Raw genomic sequence first — 15939 nt, 5'->3', positions numbered from 1 at the left:
GACAGCAGGAGCAGTGCTTTGGGCTCAAGTTCCCGGAAAAGGCAAGGCTTTTTTCTGCTTCATTAACAATTTATTAAATGTGGCTGCACCAAAAGGCGTTGCTGTATGTGGATTTAAGTGATGGAACAGGAAGGTGACCGATGACTGTATTGTTTTAATTTTCAATCACAGTGAGATGAAGAATAAAGTATTAAATATACCATACAATCTTTAGCTTCTCCCAAAGAGCTGGCCTAGCTCTGGCAAGAATACCGAGGCAGTTGTTCTGTGTTTATTGGCTCCAGTATGACCGGAAAAGAGCCATCATGCTAACTCCAATTAGAAAAGACCTTTCACAGTTTCCTGAAACGGGCAAACTTGTCTGCCTGCTCCTGAGCCAGCTGCAGTCCCTGGATAACTTGTGAACTGTCTACCAACGACTCCAGCTATGCCAGGCTATGCCAGGATTCTTCTAGCAGTAGACAAAGACACTTCCCACCCCAAACCTGAAGCTAAACAATGGCCAAATGTTTGTCTAGAAGTACTATAGCAACTATTCATCCCAGTCCTAGAGATGCTGTGAACAACTTCATAGTTTTATAACCAAAATGCTTTTAGGATGCAGCATAAAATATGAACTAAATAGTTAGCTTAAACAGGGTGTGCTTAAAATAAAACTCCACCACCAGCACGAAGAAGGTAATCCTAGCTGAGCCACTCACGGGAATGACTTTGGCCAGATCACTCAGCCACCTCATCTGTTAATCCAAACAGAAGAAAAATCAAATTGAACAAAAATCCTGTCTCGTGAACCGGCTGCTTTTGTAGGCTAGGATTGTGGTGTTTTCCTGTGTAAAGCCACGGAATTTCTATGTTGACTCGTAAAGACTAATCCTGTTTTAAAATAATTACATGAACGTCCGAAAGATACCCAGTTGTGAACCAGCACTTTGATGCAAGATCTTAATTACTTTGGCATATTTAGGAGTACCGTAGTAATGCTAACTGTTGGTTTCTTTATGCAGGACTGAGTTGTTCCTTAGATTAAAATGTTTACGTTTTTCCTCAGCTATTGTTGCTTTTTGTATTTTCTGTGAATATGTGCAAAAAAGCTTCCCCACCCCCAGTTCAATTTTGGAAATGCAATTGAAAAAATAGTATATTTTGGTTTATGGTGACAATGTTTAAGCTGTCTCAACCTGTTGCCAGATTGTAAGAGATAAGGAGCATACTTCCATGGGACAAGTTCAGACTTGGATACAATTTCTGTTTTGAGAACAGTATTTTCAAACAAACAACAGAACTTAGGAAAGGCAAAGGAAGGAAATGATAAGTGTTTATATGACTTTGCACGTAGATTCTAATATGTTAGCCTAGAAATAGAAACAAATGTGAAGATGACTAGAATAGAGAGGTGTTTCTCATGACTTAAGATGGCTAGCAGAAAGCACACACATGCAAGTAGGAACAGGTGTGGCATTTGCATGTTTTAGTTACATGATTGTGACTACTTCAGTTGCTCAGCCGGATTTCCTGGGTGCCAGCTATTGTTGTCGTCACTCTTTCCCCACTGTGTGCACCCACAAAGTCCCAGCAAAACAAAATCCATTGCACTGAGGATCCAGTAAAGGTAAAAGGCTTTGTGGAAGGTGGTGTGTAGCCTGTGGATGCAAACTGAGGGTAGGCTTCAACTTGTCCAAACTTCTCCTGTTTGTTCTTTGGGAAATTAGTCTACAATTCTGTATTGAAGCCAGGAGGAAAATAATGTTTTTCTTGGAAAACTGGCCATCTTCCTGCTTTGGCTTGTCATGCCAGCAGCTCAACTTGTGTTTAGCCAACACTGAAGTTGTTACCTCTGTATCTTGTTGAATTTATGCATTTTATCTATTCTATCATCTCTATATAGATATGATTTTTTAAAAAGGATGTCCTTTTGTTGCCCATGCCCTTTTATAGGTGGTAGCAAGATTCATTTTCTAGAGTCAGAAGGCATGTATGATACATATATATCGATAGAAGCCTTTAGATTTTATTAACTATCATACCCTATGTATATTTAACAATGCTTGTTAAATAATAGCTGCTTAGAGCTCTTAGCAGTGGTACGTTAGTCCTGGAGAACTGTAGTTTTGAAAGTGAGTCAATGATGTCAAGTCAGATGACATCATGCTGAGGTTTTCTGCAGGCAAAATGGCTGTAAAGTTGTATGCTTCAGATGGAGCTGCTGAGTTTGCAGGTGCAAACACAGTTGCAAGGATGAATTTGTTCTATTTTTCTTTAATCAATATACAGATTTTAAAAGCAATTTTTAATAATTACAAATGAGCAGTTTGAACTTTGGTTTTCATTGTGTCTTTTGGCAGTGTAGGAAACTGGGCAGTTATAATATCCTTGATCGTTTATAGAGCCGTAGCTGCATCTAAAATGACCAGAACTGAAAACTTTGTGTTAGAAAATTGAACATTGGCAGCTATTAAGAGTTATATCCAAGCATAAGTATAGGGGAGACCAGTGCTTTGTTGTGAGCTGTTAAACTCTCGTGCCTGAAGAGCTTCTAACTGAGGAAATAAGGTGCTTCTTGATAGCTCGTAACCCCATAGCCATGACTGTCAGCAGCCACTGGCCCTTCATCAGGCTGTCCGACAAACTGTTCAGAACCAGCCCAGTGATCTGTTTTCAAACCCAAAGCTGACAGTAACTACATCAAAACTGGGATTTTTTTTAAATTAATGTAATAGCCTAAATATTCAACAAACTGCAGAGATTTCCACAGTATTTACCTTAAATTAGTAGATACATTTGTAGAGCTGCACTCTGTAGTTGGGCATAATTCAATGGGAGTTTTCCCTCTCCTTAACACTTAACGTGTTCTCTCTCCTTTCATTATAGGCAAACTGAAGGATCTTGGGAATTTGGTTCTCCGCCCCTTTGGCCTGTCAACAGAGAATTTTCAGATAAAACAGGATTCATCAACTGGTTCATATTCCATCAATTTTGTTCAAAATCGAAACAACAATAGATAACATGCATTCAGTCTAGTCCTGCTGGCTTTCAGGCTTTGTGACCGTGTGCTTGCACGCACCAATAAAAGGATTCAGCAAACATTCTTCACGCTCCCCAAGTGAAGATAAGACTCAAGCATATTCATTTCCCTGCTTGTGAAATGATTTACAATGTGGATGTAAAGCAAGTCATTTGACTTCTCCTAGTGATAACTGTGTCTAGTGTGTGATTTTTAATTTTTTTAACTTTTTTTTTTCTTCCCTTGTGGTGTTTGCCTTGTCCAAGAGTCAGGTTTATTATTTTGGCCCATTCAATGCTGGCAACAAAATTCTAGCAAGCAATTCAGTTGAATCAAACTGCCTACACACCTGTAGCCAAGAACAAAGCCTAATGGTGTCTTGGGGAATTAATGAATCTAGCAGAAGCACTTCTCCACGCTCAGCAGGTGGATGTGACTGACAGCATGCATGGAAGCAAGCCAAGCTCTTCTGTGGAATAATTTTTCTTTGTAATAAAGGCTTAGTATTTCTCTTGGTTTGGTTTGTGAAGTTCTTTCCTTATTTGAGTCCTTCCCGTGGTGGTGGTATTATTGTTAAAAGTGCTTGTAGTCACCCGCAAATAACATACTTGCAAGACATTAATTTGAAGCATTTGATTATTTTTTTTGTCTTGCTTATAGCAATATCAGTAAATTAACCTCAGGCCACCCTTACAAGACAGTTTGTTTACTTTTTATTAATTTTTCTGAAGGCAACAAGGAATTTTTGTGCCTATATATACACACTTTGTAAAGGTACCATAAAATTAGTTAAATTTGCTTGTCTAAGATTCATTCATATTGTAGATATCCATAATGGAAAACAAGTAAGTGATGTTGAAGTTGCAAAAGATTTTCATAGTATACTAGACCTTGAGGAGTTGGAAGTGTGTATATATAGAGATATGTGCTGTTGAGGCAAAATTCATTCAGATTTTGGAGAAGGGGTGTCTTTTGTAATTACTGCTTACTGTTTTTTATATTGATGCTGAAATGTTTACATTGGAGGCAGACTTTTCAGTTGTCTCCATGGAGATTTCAATACATTATTTAATTAAATAATCAGTGGTGGCTGTCTGTTGGCTATTGGTTGTCAAATTTCTTTCAGAAGGTCTCTTTTTGTGTAGTTAAGGACTGAAATTACAGAGCTCCAATCTTTACACTAATATGCCTGAAAGTAGGCTCTGAAGACTATGTGTTCTTGGTGCTTTATTTTCATTTTTGTCTCTGCTGCTGTGGAGGGGTTTTTGATTGTTGTTTAACTCTGTCCTGCTGCATTTTTTGTTTTGATTTTGTGGTCACCTGTTTGTTTGTAAACTATCTCAAGTCTGCAGTGAGTGTGTGTATTAAGTCTATGGGAATTAAAATGTCATTGTCAAAAGAAGAGGCAAGCCCTAATTCACAGTGAGGCCATCTTCTGTATAATTAAAATGTCACTTAAGTAAGTAACAGCAAACGGCTTCTAGGATTTCCATGTGCTGAGACTGTAACTATGCCGTGCTTTACTGGAGTAAAGTTTCTAATGTGCAAGGCTGAATTTCCTTTACTAGTAAAGTTTGAGCAAACAGGTAGGTACGCAGATGGGAGGTTTTAAAGAAAGATTTTGCTCCTCAGAGCAGCCATAGCACTGCCAGAGGGGTTTGCCAACCAGAGGCTGCTGGGTGTGTCAGACTCCAGTATCCAGACAGAGGGCTGAGTGTACCTGGGCACTGTGCTGGGAGAGAAGTGTGCTCACACCCCAGCGGCCCTGCAGGTCCAGATGGGCTAATCAGCTGTAAAACCGCTCTGCTTTCTGAACTGAGCTCTTCAGATTCAGGGAAAGCTTATTGGTTTGGGTAGTGTTGAGACGAGCATAAATGTTCATAATCTTTCCAGAAAGCTGCAATACCACAGAGCAGAAGTGTCCGAGCGGCTTCCAAGGAGCCCTGGGCAGAGGCAGTGCCGGGCTGAAGCTCATAAGCTTGGCTCGTGCCCAGACTGAGGCACTCAGCTATGTCTGCTTCCCCAGAGCTCCTACTTCAGCAGGGGGCAGGTGGAGATGTCAGTTCTTGCTCTTGCAGGCTCTGTGCTGCCGGAAAGTGGAAAATGTGTCTGGCCCTGGAAGCAGCACAATCTGTCTGCACCTGGAGCCAGGCAGCCCACTGACTGCATTGCAGTATCTGACTCTCCCCGGGAGCTGAAGGGTGGGAAAGGAGCTCAGAGAGGCTTTTGCCTCATTTACCAACATTAGCACAAGTCCTGCGTCACCAAATGTGAAGCAGATCAGGTCAGTGCCCTGAGTTTCACTCCACTGCAACATACACCCACCCTCAGAACATACATAAATGGAACCACTTTGAAGCTACTATAGATACTCTAAATTTTTATGTATCTTTGTTATTACCAATTAATTGCTATCTTTACACACACTGTGTACATCTGTTATTTACCAGTGTGTGGCTGTTGTGCAGTTACACACAGTGGCTTTTGGCAACCTGCTACTTGTCTTACAAATGTGTTTCCATTCTTCCTTCCATTCTGTTCCTGCTTCACATCTTTAAAGGGCTGGAGGGCTGCAAATATGCCTTCTTGGGTGGAGGCTGGTTAACTTATTCTGGAAAATAAAAGCACAACAAAACTTTTGAAATTACTACCTGCTGTGCAAACACAACATCAAGTAAGTGTGCAACTTCCCTGCTGGATGCCTGATGTGTATATATAGTTTTAAAATGAAGGGAAAAAAATGAAGCAGAAGAATTGCAGCTCATTTGCTTTCCACACTTGTGTTTGTAATTTAATTGCATTGTGTGAAAGGGGTGGGTTAATGTCACTGGAAATTAGGCACAGCATTACTGAGGACTCTATAAGTCATAGCTACTCAAAGTGCCACTCTCCAGCTATACCAGAAACCTCTAAAATATGTTATCTGCCACTGCAGTAAGTTCTCCTCTAGGTAAGGTGCCAATTAATTGCCTGAAGTCCTTTTGCGTTGTCCAAATCCTGAAGAATTGCATTTATTTTGCTTTTTATTTTTAAGGGGTTTTTTTAATGTCTAAACTGGTCATCACAGCTGCCACCAAAAGGTAATTGGTACATCCTCCTGGTGTAATTAGCCATAATTCCACAGCAGTGCCAGGGGGTTTGGAATCACACCTGTTGGGCCTACAACCTCCAATAGGAAAAAAATGTTTTATGAAAGCTAATCTTTTAAATATAACTGCTCTTAAACCAACAAGTTCCTTGCTAATTTGTTCCGATAGTTACTCACCCTTATTGTAACAAGCACGTGCCTCTTTTCCACTTCGAGTTGTCTCTCCTCAGCTCCCAGCCTTTGTTCCTCCTTACTCTCCCTGCAACACAAAAAACCTTTTAGTACCTGGCCTTTGCGCCCTGAACGTGTTTGCACAGTAACATGGGGCCTGTTGATCTTCTCCATAAGCTGAAGAGACAGCGCTGCTTGAGGTGTTTCCCTACAAAGAACTTTCTCCAGGATTTCCATAACGTTTGTATCTCAGACCTTCCTTTTTTTGGCATCAGAACTGACACTGAGATTTGTCTCTCTTCTGCTCTATACCTAAGGCAGGACATTCGCACTCATTCTTCCCTGTTTACACCCTCAGGGACTGTCTTAACCCTTTTGGCAACAGATGAGCTAAGTTTTAGACCTCGCCCTTTCCTGCAGCTGTGGATGACATTGTGTTAATGCAGCTAAATGCAAAATTAAGTCACACTTTGTTTGGCAGGCCTGGCTTACTGAGCTGTAGATGTTGTTCTGTGTGTTTTCCCACTGGGCTGTTGCTTACCAGCATTTTCAGGAGGGACTTTAGCTTTCTCAGTCACTGAGGAAAGGGTCAAGTGTTACAAGGTCTAGCAGCGATTTGAGCAGAATCTCACAGGAGGCATCCCTGTTTGAAGGACAGTGGCGCGCCATTTGAGACCTGTCAGGGAGACAATATTACTCCACGTTGGCATAGTTTATTTTATATTCTAGATAGTTATCTGTAAGTATTGCACATACTGTAGTGGGCCATGCCACGCGATGTGTCTCTATAATTAGACTCACTAAGCCTGGTTGAATGGTGAGGTCTATTTTTGATGGATTTTAATTGTATGTTTGCCTTTAATTCTTTATTAGTGGATTTCTGATCCTGTTTTCAAGATTCCTATCCCTGATGTCAGATTCACTAGCCTATATTCACTGAGATCTTCATCTTTGCCCTCCATTGTTCCACTGACCTGTCTCTGTATCCAGCATCCATTAAAAGCAAAGTGGGTGAACCATCTGGCCGGTTTAGGGGAAATATCTGGGCTTATTTTCAGTCCCATTACTGTTCTGCCTGGGCACTAATGGGATGGCAAATACATCATCCCACTGGCTTTAAATTGAGAAATATCCAACACCAGTACTTTTATGGTCAGCAAAAGGGTGCCACCACATTTTGAATACTGCTTTTGTTCCTAATAGATTAAAATTTCTCTCTTATCATCCTTATCTTTGTTAGTCATGTCTTTTTTAAGCTTTCCTTATCAAGACCGTATTCTCTTACATCAAGTTTATCGCAACTACCTATTTTGTCTTCCCATATGCAATATTTTCATTTTTTAATTGCTGCCTTCATATCACTGTTGAGCCTCCTGGCCGTATAGCCAAAGATTACTTCCTTTCATAGTTTTTTAAAAAAGTTATATTCCTTTTGTCTAACATCTTAGAAATTTACATTTTGTTTTTAATTTTCTTATTTCTAGTCAAGTTTACCCAATTATTCCTTCTAGTTTTAGTTTTTTTTAAAGCAGGGGTAGAAACGGAAAAAATATGTACATGTGTATGTGGGTAGATGTGCATAGATCTGTGGGTAACTCCAGATTCTGTCTGTAACCACCAACTTCCAGGACACTGATTTTTGTTTCTAGACATTATAATATGTCTCAGAGTAACATATCCAGGATCTTATGTTAGAAAGCTCTTCTAGAAATACTGTTAAGAAACACAGAGTGCCCAGTATGGCTCCAGCACTTTATCTTTTCATTACAAAACTGCTTGAGAAGCAACTCATCTGTTTTCTGGTGGGGCGATTAGTCCTGAGCTTCATCATCATGCTCATTGATACGTGCTCAGTAGCCATTTTAGTCTACAGCATTTAAAATTGCTGCTCTTTACCCTTCCTGAATAGGTAATACCCACTAATTGCCAGTCCAGTCATTTAAGTCATTCCATTACATTACCATACTATAAAGCTGATATCATTACTGTTTCTCAATTGTGAGACTATCCAAACATTCTTATTGTACAGGAATATTAGGAGTAAGAATGAGGAACCAGAAACCTCTGTGTGCTCTCTGATAATTCACTATGGATTATTTACAACACTAAATTTCATATTATATCACTTTTGTTACCTCTTCCTCTTCATGTGTGAAGGGAGCAGGATACCCAAGAGAGCCATCTTCACCCACCACTTCTCTGCCGCCGCTTAAGCCAGCTCCACCTCCTGAATCAAACCTGGACACAGAGAAAGTTCAGAGTCGGGGTTTGGGTTAGCACAAAACCTAAATTACTAGAAATCCAGCAGGTGAGCTGCCCCAGCAGGGCTTGCACACAGGACTCGGCCCACTCAAGATGGCCTCCCCCACGATGGAGCTCTCCGAGCCATAAACCCAAGATGTGCAGTGAAGTACAGCCATTTCCAGCATCTGCCTTCAGTTATTCAATGGATTGGAAGAGTTGCTGAGATTTTATAAATAACTTTACAGGGTCACGGTAGTGTCCCATACTCAGTAATTCAACCCGTCCTCCGCCCTGTGGTTATCCCCGGCAGCAGACCCTTCCTGGGCCTCTGCAACCCGCCCAGCCTTGTAGCTGCCGCTTGCGTTTCTGCCCTTGCAGCGCCGCGCTTGGCAGTGGCTGACCCACAGGACTTCCAAAATGGATGCTTCACAAAGCTCTAAGGTGTATACAACGGGTTCTTGAGCAAGCAAACACACGCTTAGCCCCTGAAAACCCCCTTGTCTTACTGTGTCCTCAGCAAAGCACAGCTCTCCGCCCAGCTACAGAGAAGGGCTTCGCAAACCTCAAAATCTTGTTTTATTTGATATCACTTTGCATCAGCGGGAGGTGGGAAGCGCTGAGGTGTCTGCCCCAAACACCCTCCCACATCTTGCCACATACCCTCGCGAGCAAACCCGACAGAGCATCACGACCAAGTCGGCAGAGGAAGACAGCCAGGGTGGTTTGTCACCACGCAGCAGACACCCTTTTGCTTTTGGCTCTTTCTGCCCCTGGCAGCGGGCAAGGCCCCGTCCCTCCTTCCAGCACCACCCCGCTCCTTTCCGCCTGTTGGCACCTCGATGATGAGACGCGCTGCATCTGTCCCTTCCCCCCCCGGTGCTGCCGCCCACCTCTGTGCGCTCCCACCTCCCCTCCACCCCCACCCAGCACTGACCACCACCTCAGGTGGGCTCCCTCAGCTGCGGCTGCCCACCCGCGCCCCGGCAGCAGGGCCTGGCTCCCCTCTCGCTTCTCCTCCCCCTTCTCCCAGCTCTCCTCCAGGACCAGTGCCTCCACCAGCACATTAACTGGGCTCCACTGAGCAACGAGCCACCACTTCAGCCCACAAGGGACCGTGGGACCCTCAATGCCCGCCCGGCAGGCAGCTCGGCTGCACGGCCGCCGGCACAGCTGCCTGCCCTTAACCGGGGTTACCCGAGTGTCCGGCGCTGAGGCCGGTGCTATAAAAGGCGGGACAGCCCAACCCATTGCAAATCTGGAGTAACCAGCAAAGCAAAGTCCAATTTTCCCCAGGAAAAGAATAAAACCAGGTCCACAAGCTGAGGTCAGCTTGCAGGGCAGCCTCAAGGGGCATAAACCATCAGTGCCCTGACCTGCGCGGGCTCTGCCAAACCCCCGGAGCGCGGTGCTGCTGCCAAAGGCTGCTGGGGCAAAAGAAGGTTTTTCCAGCTAATTCTGCATTCTGACTCACCGTGAGAGTCCCAAGGCCTGGCCTTCAGAGGAGCTGAACACCTATAGTTCCCTCAAGCTCACCACAGATTTGGGAGATTTAATATCTCTTAAAAGGATAAAAGAAAAAAAAAAAAAAAAAAAAAAGGCAGCTCTCCACTCACATCATGGGATCGGGCTCCCAAAACAGCAGCCCTGAGCGAGGCAGCGGGAGGCAAGTCTCAGAAAAGAAGCCACGGGACTGACAAACGCATGCCCGCGACTTACTGTAAGCACAGTGCTGCCGATCCCCTCCCGCCCAGCTATTAATCAGGGATCCGAAATCTCTCTCTGCTCATCGCGGTGGGACATTTAGGATATGTTAAAACACCGAGTTTTAAAGCCGGATCCTTCCTGCCCCAATTACCACATTTCAGCACAAAACTTCCTTGAGATCTACCTACCTCTGATTAGCACAGACAGCCGGAGAGAAAGGAGAAGCTGCTGGTCACCAGTTCCTAGCCTTTAATTAGCTGTGTTATTCCCAAGGGATCACTGCAACAGCCAAGCTCTGTTGCTGGCTGCTGCAGCCAAGAACCAATTATATCAAAGCGCCACCTCTTTTTAACAGTAGGTAAAGATGTGCAGGGGCACATTTCACGTGCAGCATTACTACGTTGCTCATTCACGAGCTTTCCCTGTTTGGAAGAAGCCCAGCATTTTCTTGTTCAGCAGCTTAATTTTTTTTAAACCCGTGCAGCCTCCTGCTCAAAAGGGTGTAATTGCTGGGGAGTACCTTTTATCGGCAGAGGCTCTGCTCGGCCCGATTGTCCGCCGAGGCACAGTAAATTGTCAGGCTTTCGGCTGCTGTGGCATTAAGCCAGAGCCATTGCAGCCCACCCTGACAAAGCCAAGTCCTTTATAGATTAAAGGTCCTAAACCAACTGAAAACGCAAGTAAACCACGTTTTTCTGACTCTGCATGTTCCATGGTAATCCCTCCAGTTGGAAACTTCACCATTTGCAGCTACGGCTCCATCCTGGAGCCCCCAGACCTGCCCGTTTCTCATATGCCAGTTCCCGAGAAGAGGATTGACAAAGCCGGTATTCCTTAAGCGGACACAGCAGAGACAGGTTTGCCCTTCCTAGCCTGGCTGAGACTGTTACTCTGCCCCTGGCTCCCGGTACTGCCTGCACCACATCCGTCACCTCCCTGCAGTCTCTGGGTGCCCGAGCGTGCGACTCCGCAGCTGCTGACCAAGAACGTGACCCCCCACCAGCCACGGTAATTGAGACTTCAAGCGCTCAGGCTGTAGTTGTGCCCGTTCATCTGGGATACACACATCATCGGGCAGGTTATTTCTGTTCTGTTTCTACCTCTGGCATGTGAAAGGCAGCCTGTCCCTGGGCCAGCCCCGAGCACGGCCATGCGGGAGATGCTCCTGAGCAACACCCTCCTGCAGACCGACCCATCGGTGAAGTGGGATGTCAGGAAGATGGGGGAAAACGGTATTATGTGGTCTAGGCGGTAGCTTTTTGCCTGGCTGCTGGAATAGCTTCCTAAATGTATTCCTGGAGTGGTGCTGGGAGTGCCGAGCAATAAAACGGGCCCCCAGGGAGGCGGCGGGGCTGTGGGCTCTGCTCGCCTAATTGCATTTGAGCGCAGCTGCTGAGAAGTGCATCTTTCTTTATCCCAGTGAAGACTGACACATTTCCGTTAGCTCATTTGGCTGTGGCCTCCATCGTGGGCCACTTTTCTACCTGAGGAAGTAAGAATTGCAGCATTTGAAAACTTTGGGAAGGGAGGAAGTTGGAAGCTGATGGATTTACTGCCTATGGCTACAGCCCCCGACCTGCCCTTAGAGCGACAGTTCTCTGTACCCCAATGAGCTCGTGTGTCCCTGCTCCAGGCTCAAACACAGCTGAGGCCATGGCACTTGCAGCCAGCAGCAAGTTTGCTAAGCCAAGATGTGACCGACAGCTTCTGATATGATTTTGCAGTATTAATGAAAAGATGTACGACGTACGGCTACCTCAGCCCCTGTTCTCACAGCTCACTTGCAATGTTGTCTTTCTAAAGGCAAACAGAGCAAACTGAGTGAATCACAAGAGGATTATGCATATCTATCTGTGCAGTATTAGTATTTTCGGGATCTTATATTTAACGTAGTCCAGTATCCATCCTTGCACGCTCTGGAGCCCCCAGCCCCTTCCTCTGATGGCTCAACATTTGACTGAGCCCTCCAGCAGGCACAGCCTCAGTTAAATATTTAATGACCAAGACAACCACATTTGGAAATTCCAGCCCCTAAGCTCTTAAGATGCAGAGCTCTCTGCTGAAAATCTGGATTTCAAAATGAGAACTACCCCTCCTGGGCTTTGACTATTCACTCCAAATTCACAACACCCCAAAAACTTCTGCGAGGGTGTCCAGCCTGCCCTGCGCGGAGCACCCATGGCTTGTGCTCCAAACCCAGCAAGGGAGTAAAAGCAAAGACCACAGAAACACTCAAGGGAAAAGCAGGAGCAGAACCATAAACACGCCAGAGAATGCGAATAAGGGCCGGGTGCCAGCGCTGTATGAACCAGCACACACCGTGAGCCTTTTCCTGCTGCGCACACTGAAGCTCACCCCACACTGCCTCCACTCGCCCACCCTGCACAGAGGGAGAATGACAAATCCACCTACGATTAGAGCAGGGACAAGCGTGCAAGAGCGAAAAATGACGACAGCGAGCGGCAGTTGATACCAAGGCCGAATGCACGTACGTGGCCTTGTTTCTGTGCCGGCAGTTGCTTAGAGGCCCGCTGGTACTGCTGCGTGGCGCTGCTGACAGTCTCTTTGCACACTCGTTAGCATTTGGCAGCTTGAGCGTCGCTTTGCCTGTGACTGAGCAGAGGCACGAGCTGCTTTTTCAAACCGGCTCAGTTTCTCCGCTGCTCTGTGGGAGCTCCTCACAACGCGCAACCACACCTCACCCCCCAGAGAATCGCCCCGGCCTGGCGCCATTCCCAACCTCCCAGAAAGTGCAAAGGCACGAGAGGGACCCCACCGTGCAAATCTCAGCCACCCCTTATGCCCTCCGGAGCCTCGGAGGATGCTGCCAGCCACAGAGATGAGCCCAGGGAGCACAAAGTAACGCCAGAGTATTCCCTGTGGGACTTCCTCGGCCGCAGACAAGGTTTCGGGCAGGCGACCGCCTGCACCCTCCCACAGCGCTCCGCACCACATAATGCTTACAAATAACGAGCGTGTGACAGTGCCTGGATTTACTACATCTCTCTCTGTTACTGATCTACCCAATTGCCTTAAGAAATCTGCCCATCGGTCTCCCCCTAAAAGCAAGCTTATTTCTGCGTACCGATGCCTGAGATTTTAGCTGGCAAGCTATCACAGAACCCTCCCACGCCAGGAGCTGCGCTGAGCAGCTGCTCCCTGCACTTTTGCCCTCATTAAGTATCACCCTTTTGATGCTTCAGGGCAGCAGTAAACACTATTACTGAGCGGCATTGTCTAGGACTGGCTTCGTCGCCGAAGGTTGGGTTACTTTTATACTTTCGTCACCGAACTACTGGAGTGAAGATTAATCAACGGAGTAATTGCAGAACTCTGAAATCTGTCTGGCTAACCTCTCTTGTGGGCTTCACAGTCACGCAGCAAATCCAGCAGACTCCCACAGCGAGACGCTACCAACACAATGTCACAAAGGAAAAGCCATTAGTGAGCAATTACATTTCAGCAGGATTTCCCCTCTCCACCACAGCCTAATGAGGATAACCAATTCAAGAGGAACTGCTGCAAGGATGAATGAATAATGAGAGAAAGAGGATGGGAGTTCCTGCAATCTGGACAGAATAAGAAACAACCCCGTGAAGGAAAAGAAAAACACATATGCTGGAGCTCTGCTCCAAGCAACAGACAGATGTGGACATTTGCTCACGGTTACAGGAGGCACCAACTGGTTTTCAAAGCATCATGGAGGCCCAGGGCCAAGACAACAGTCACTACAGACAGCGTACATGCGCACAAACACTCCAGAAGTTAATTCAATTTTTGGGAAAGACTTCTGACTATCAACAACAGGTCACTGCAACAAAACACTGTATTTACAAAAGGGTTAGTACTTCTGTATCGCCCACTAGTTCCTGGCATACTGGCGCACCATTAAAAAAAAAAAATAAATAATGCTTCCTTCAAATAAGGACTTCCTAGAAGCCAAGTTTACCTGAGCAGCTTATTTTTTTGTTTAACCTAGGAGCCCAACTAAAATTAGGATATCTTTTCTTTACAGTAATACAAATGCAAGTAGAAAAAAATCTCTATAAACGCTACCTTCTATTTAATGGGAGAATGCATCTCTGCAGATTCTACCATTTGGAGAAATCTTTGCCAACACGGCCCTCCTTTGACCACAGTGCCAGAAATGGAGAGCTCCGGTACAGGAGTTCGCGGTTACAACACAACTTGCTCCCCCTCCTCCTACTGGGCACCATGGCAATATAACGCAGCTCGGTGCAAGGCATTTCTTCCCTAATCGGAGAAATACCCAATTACACTTACCTGCAACGGACAGACTTGTCTGAAACCATTAGTATTGCAAGTAAAAAAAAAACAGCCAAAGAAAAGCTCAGCAGGCAGCGTGCAGGTATTCAAAGGCCCAGCACTTTCTGTGTTTCAGCTGCTTTGTGCCTCGCTGCTGCTGCCACGGCAGGGACCTCGTCTGCTCGCAGTGAGATTGGCTCTGCCAGCAGAGCTGGGGGAGCCCTGAGCTCGCCCCCAGCTCCACACCTCGCTCGGCACTCACCGACCGCGCTGGAATCGCGTCTGCAAGGGGCAGCAACTTCTCCCCATGGCATCAACCTTCCTCCTTTAACCAGGACTTAGTGCAGTCGCAGCCATGGAACAGAGCCAGCAGGGCTTCTTTGTATCTGTCTCTACAACGTACACATAATCTTTTCTTGTTAATTACACAAGAAAATGAAAAGGTTTTTTTCCCCGTTGCTTGTGAGAAGCATCCGGCTGGTTGAGCATGACTTGGTATCTTTTAGCCACTGTGGTGAAAGGTAAGGTTGGACAGAGACTTGTCCAGGTGACAGACTTCCAGCAGTGGACTAGTAACCTCAGTTTAATCTTTTGTTTAATTCAGAAAAAAAAAAAAAAAAGTTAACATAAATGAAAGGCTTTTGGGTCAAGGACTGATAAAGCAAGGAAGTTATGACATCAAAACATTATTCAACATTATTTCCCTTTAAAAGAGCACTGGAAAAAATCAAGGCTTTATTTGAATAAATGTTACACAACATTCTTTATCATTTACTTCTCAGCAAACCTTAAAGGGTGAATCATATTTTCCTCGTTCAAGTCTACAAAATGAAAGAGGCATAGTGACCATTCAATATACAGACAAGAAGGTAGCACGGAGCAAAGCTTAAATATTAAGCAACTAAAGCAAAAAAGTGAAAAGCAATACATTACTGTAATTCTCTATCATTAGAATATCCCTGACAGTTTCATTTCAAAATGAAAATCTGGTTTCAAACAAAATGGCTGCAATACTTTCTGTGAAAACAAACACAAATACAGTTAGCTACCTTGTCTATTTTTATGCTATTTGCTTATATACCCATATTCTCCAATGCAGAGACCTGCATCTCTCTTACGCGTATTTTTTTTGTATTTCAGCTGCTGTGCACAAGCGCTCGCAAAGGTGAGGACAATGGAGCACTGGCCAAGAGTCAGATGTCACACAGGCAGGCACTACTGGCTTCTACTTACAACATCAATCAGTTTTCAATCCCATGTGCAATAACCCTGCTATTACAGTCCTGGGCCTTTTTCCTGAGCAGAAACGGTTTTGTGCCATGTTGTTTGGTGGTTATTTTTTGTTCGGGTTTTTTTTTCGTGTGGGGGTAAAAATGTAATTTATTAGGCCAAGACCCTCATTCCTTGTCAATACAATCGGGGTTTGGTCTCTGGATGTGAAAGGCTAGCACATACACCACATCAA

At 45.0% G+C, this 15939-nt stretch overlaps 1 protein-coding gene across 3 annotated transcripts in view; it reads left to right on the top strand.

The window, feature by feature from the left end:
- TTC1 (tetratricopeptide repeat domain 1) overlaps positions 1-15939 on the top strand; it is a 49181-nt gene that overhangs the window by 26762 nt on the left and 6480 nt on the right. For 2 of the 3 annotated variants that reach the window (XM_082489881.1, XM_082489882.1), the window contains exon 8: positions 2869-3517. In XM_082489881.1, the coding sequence (XP_082346007.1) occupies positions 2869-3002 (134 nt within the window). In that variant the 3' untranslated portion in view covers positions 3003-3517. Of the gene's footprint in view, positions 1-2868; positions 3518-15614; positions 15640-15939 lie in introns of those variants that run through there. The other variant, XM_082489883.1, reaches the window with a different exon arrangement.

Source organism: Vanellus vanellus (assembly GCF_965231255.1).
Source record: "Vanellus vanellus genome assembly, chromosome: 13".
Classification (NCBI taxonomy): domain Eukaryota; kingdom Metazoa; phylum Chordata; class Aves; order Charadriiformes; family Charadriidae; genus Vanellus; species Vanellus vanellus.
The sequence above is the reverse complement of the archived record's forward strand: the minus strand, read 5'-3'. Positions and strand labels throughout refer to the sequence as shown.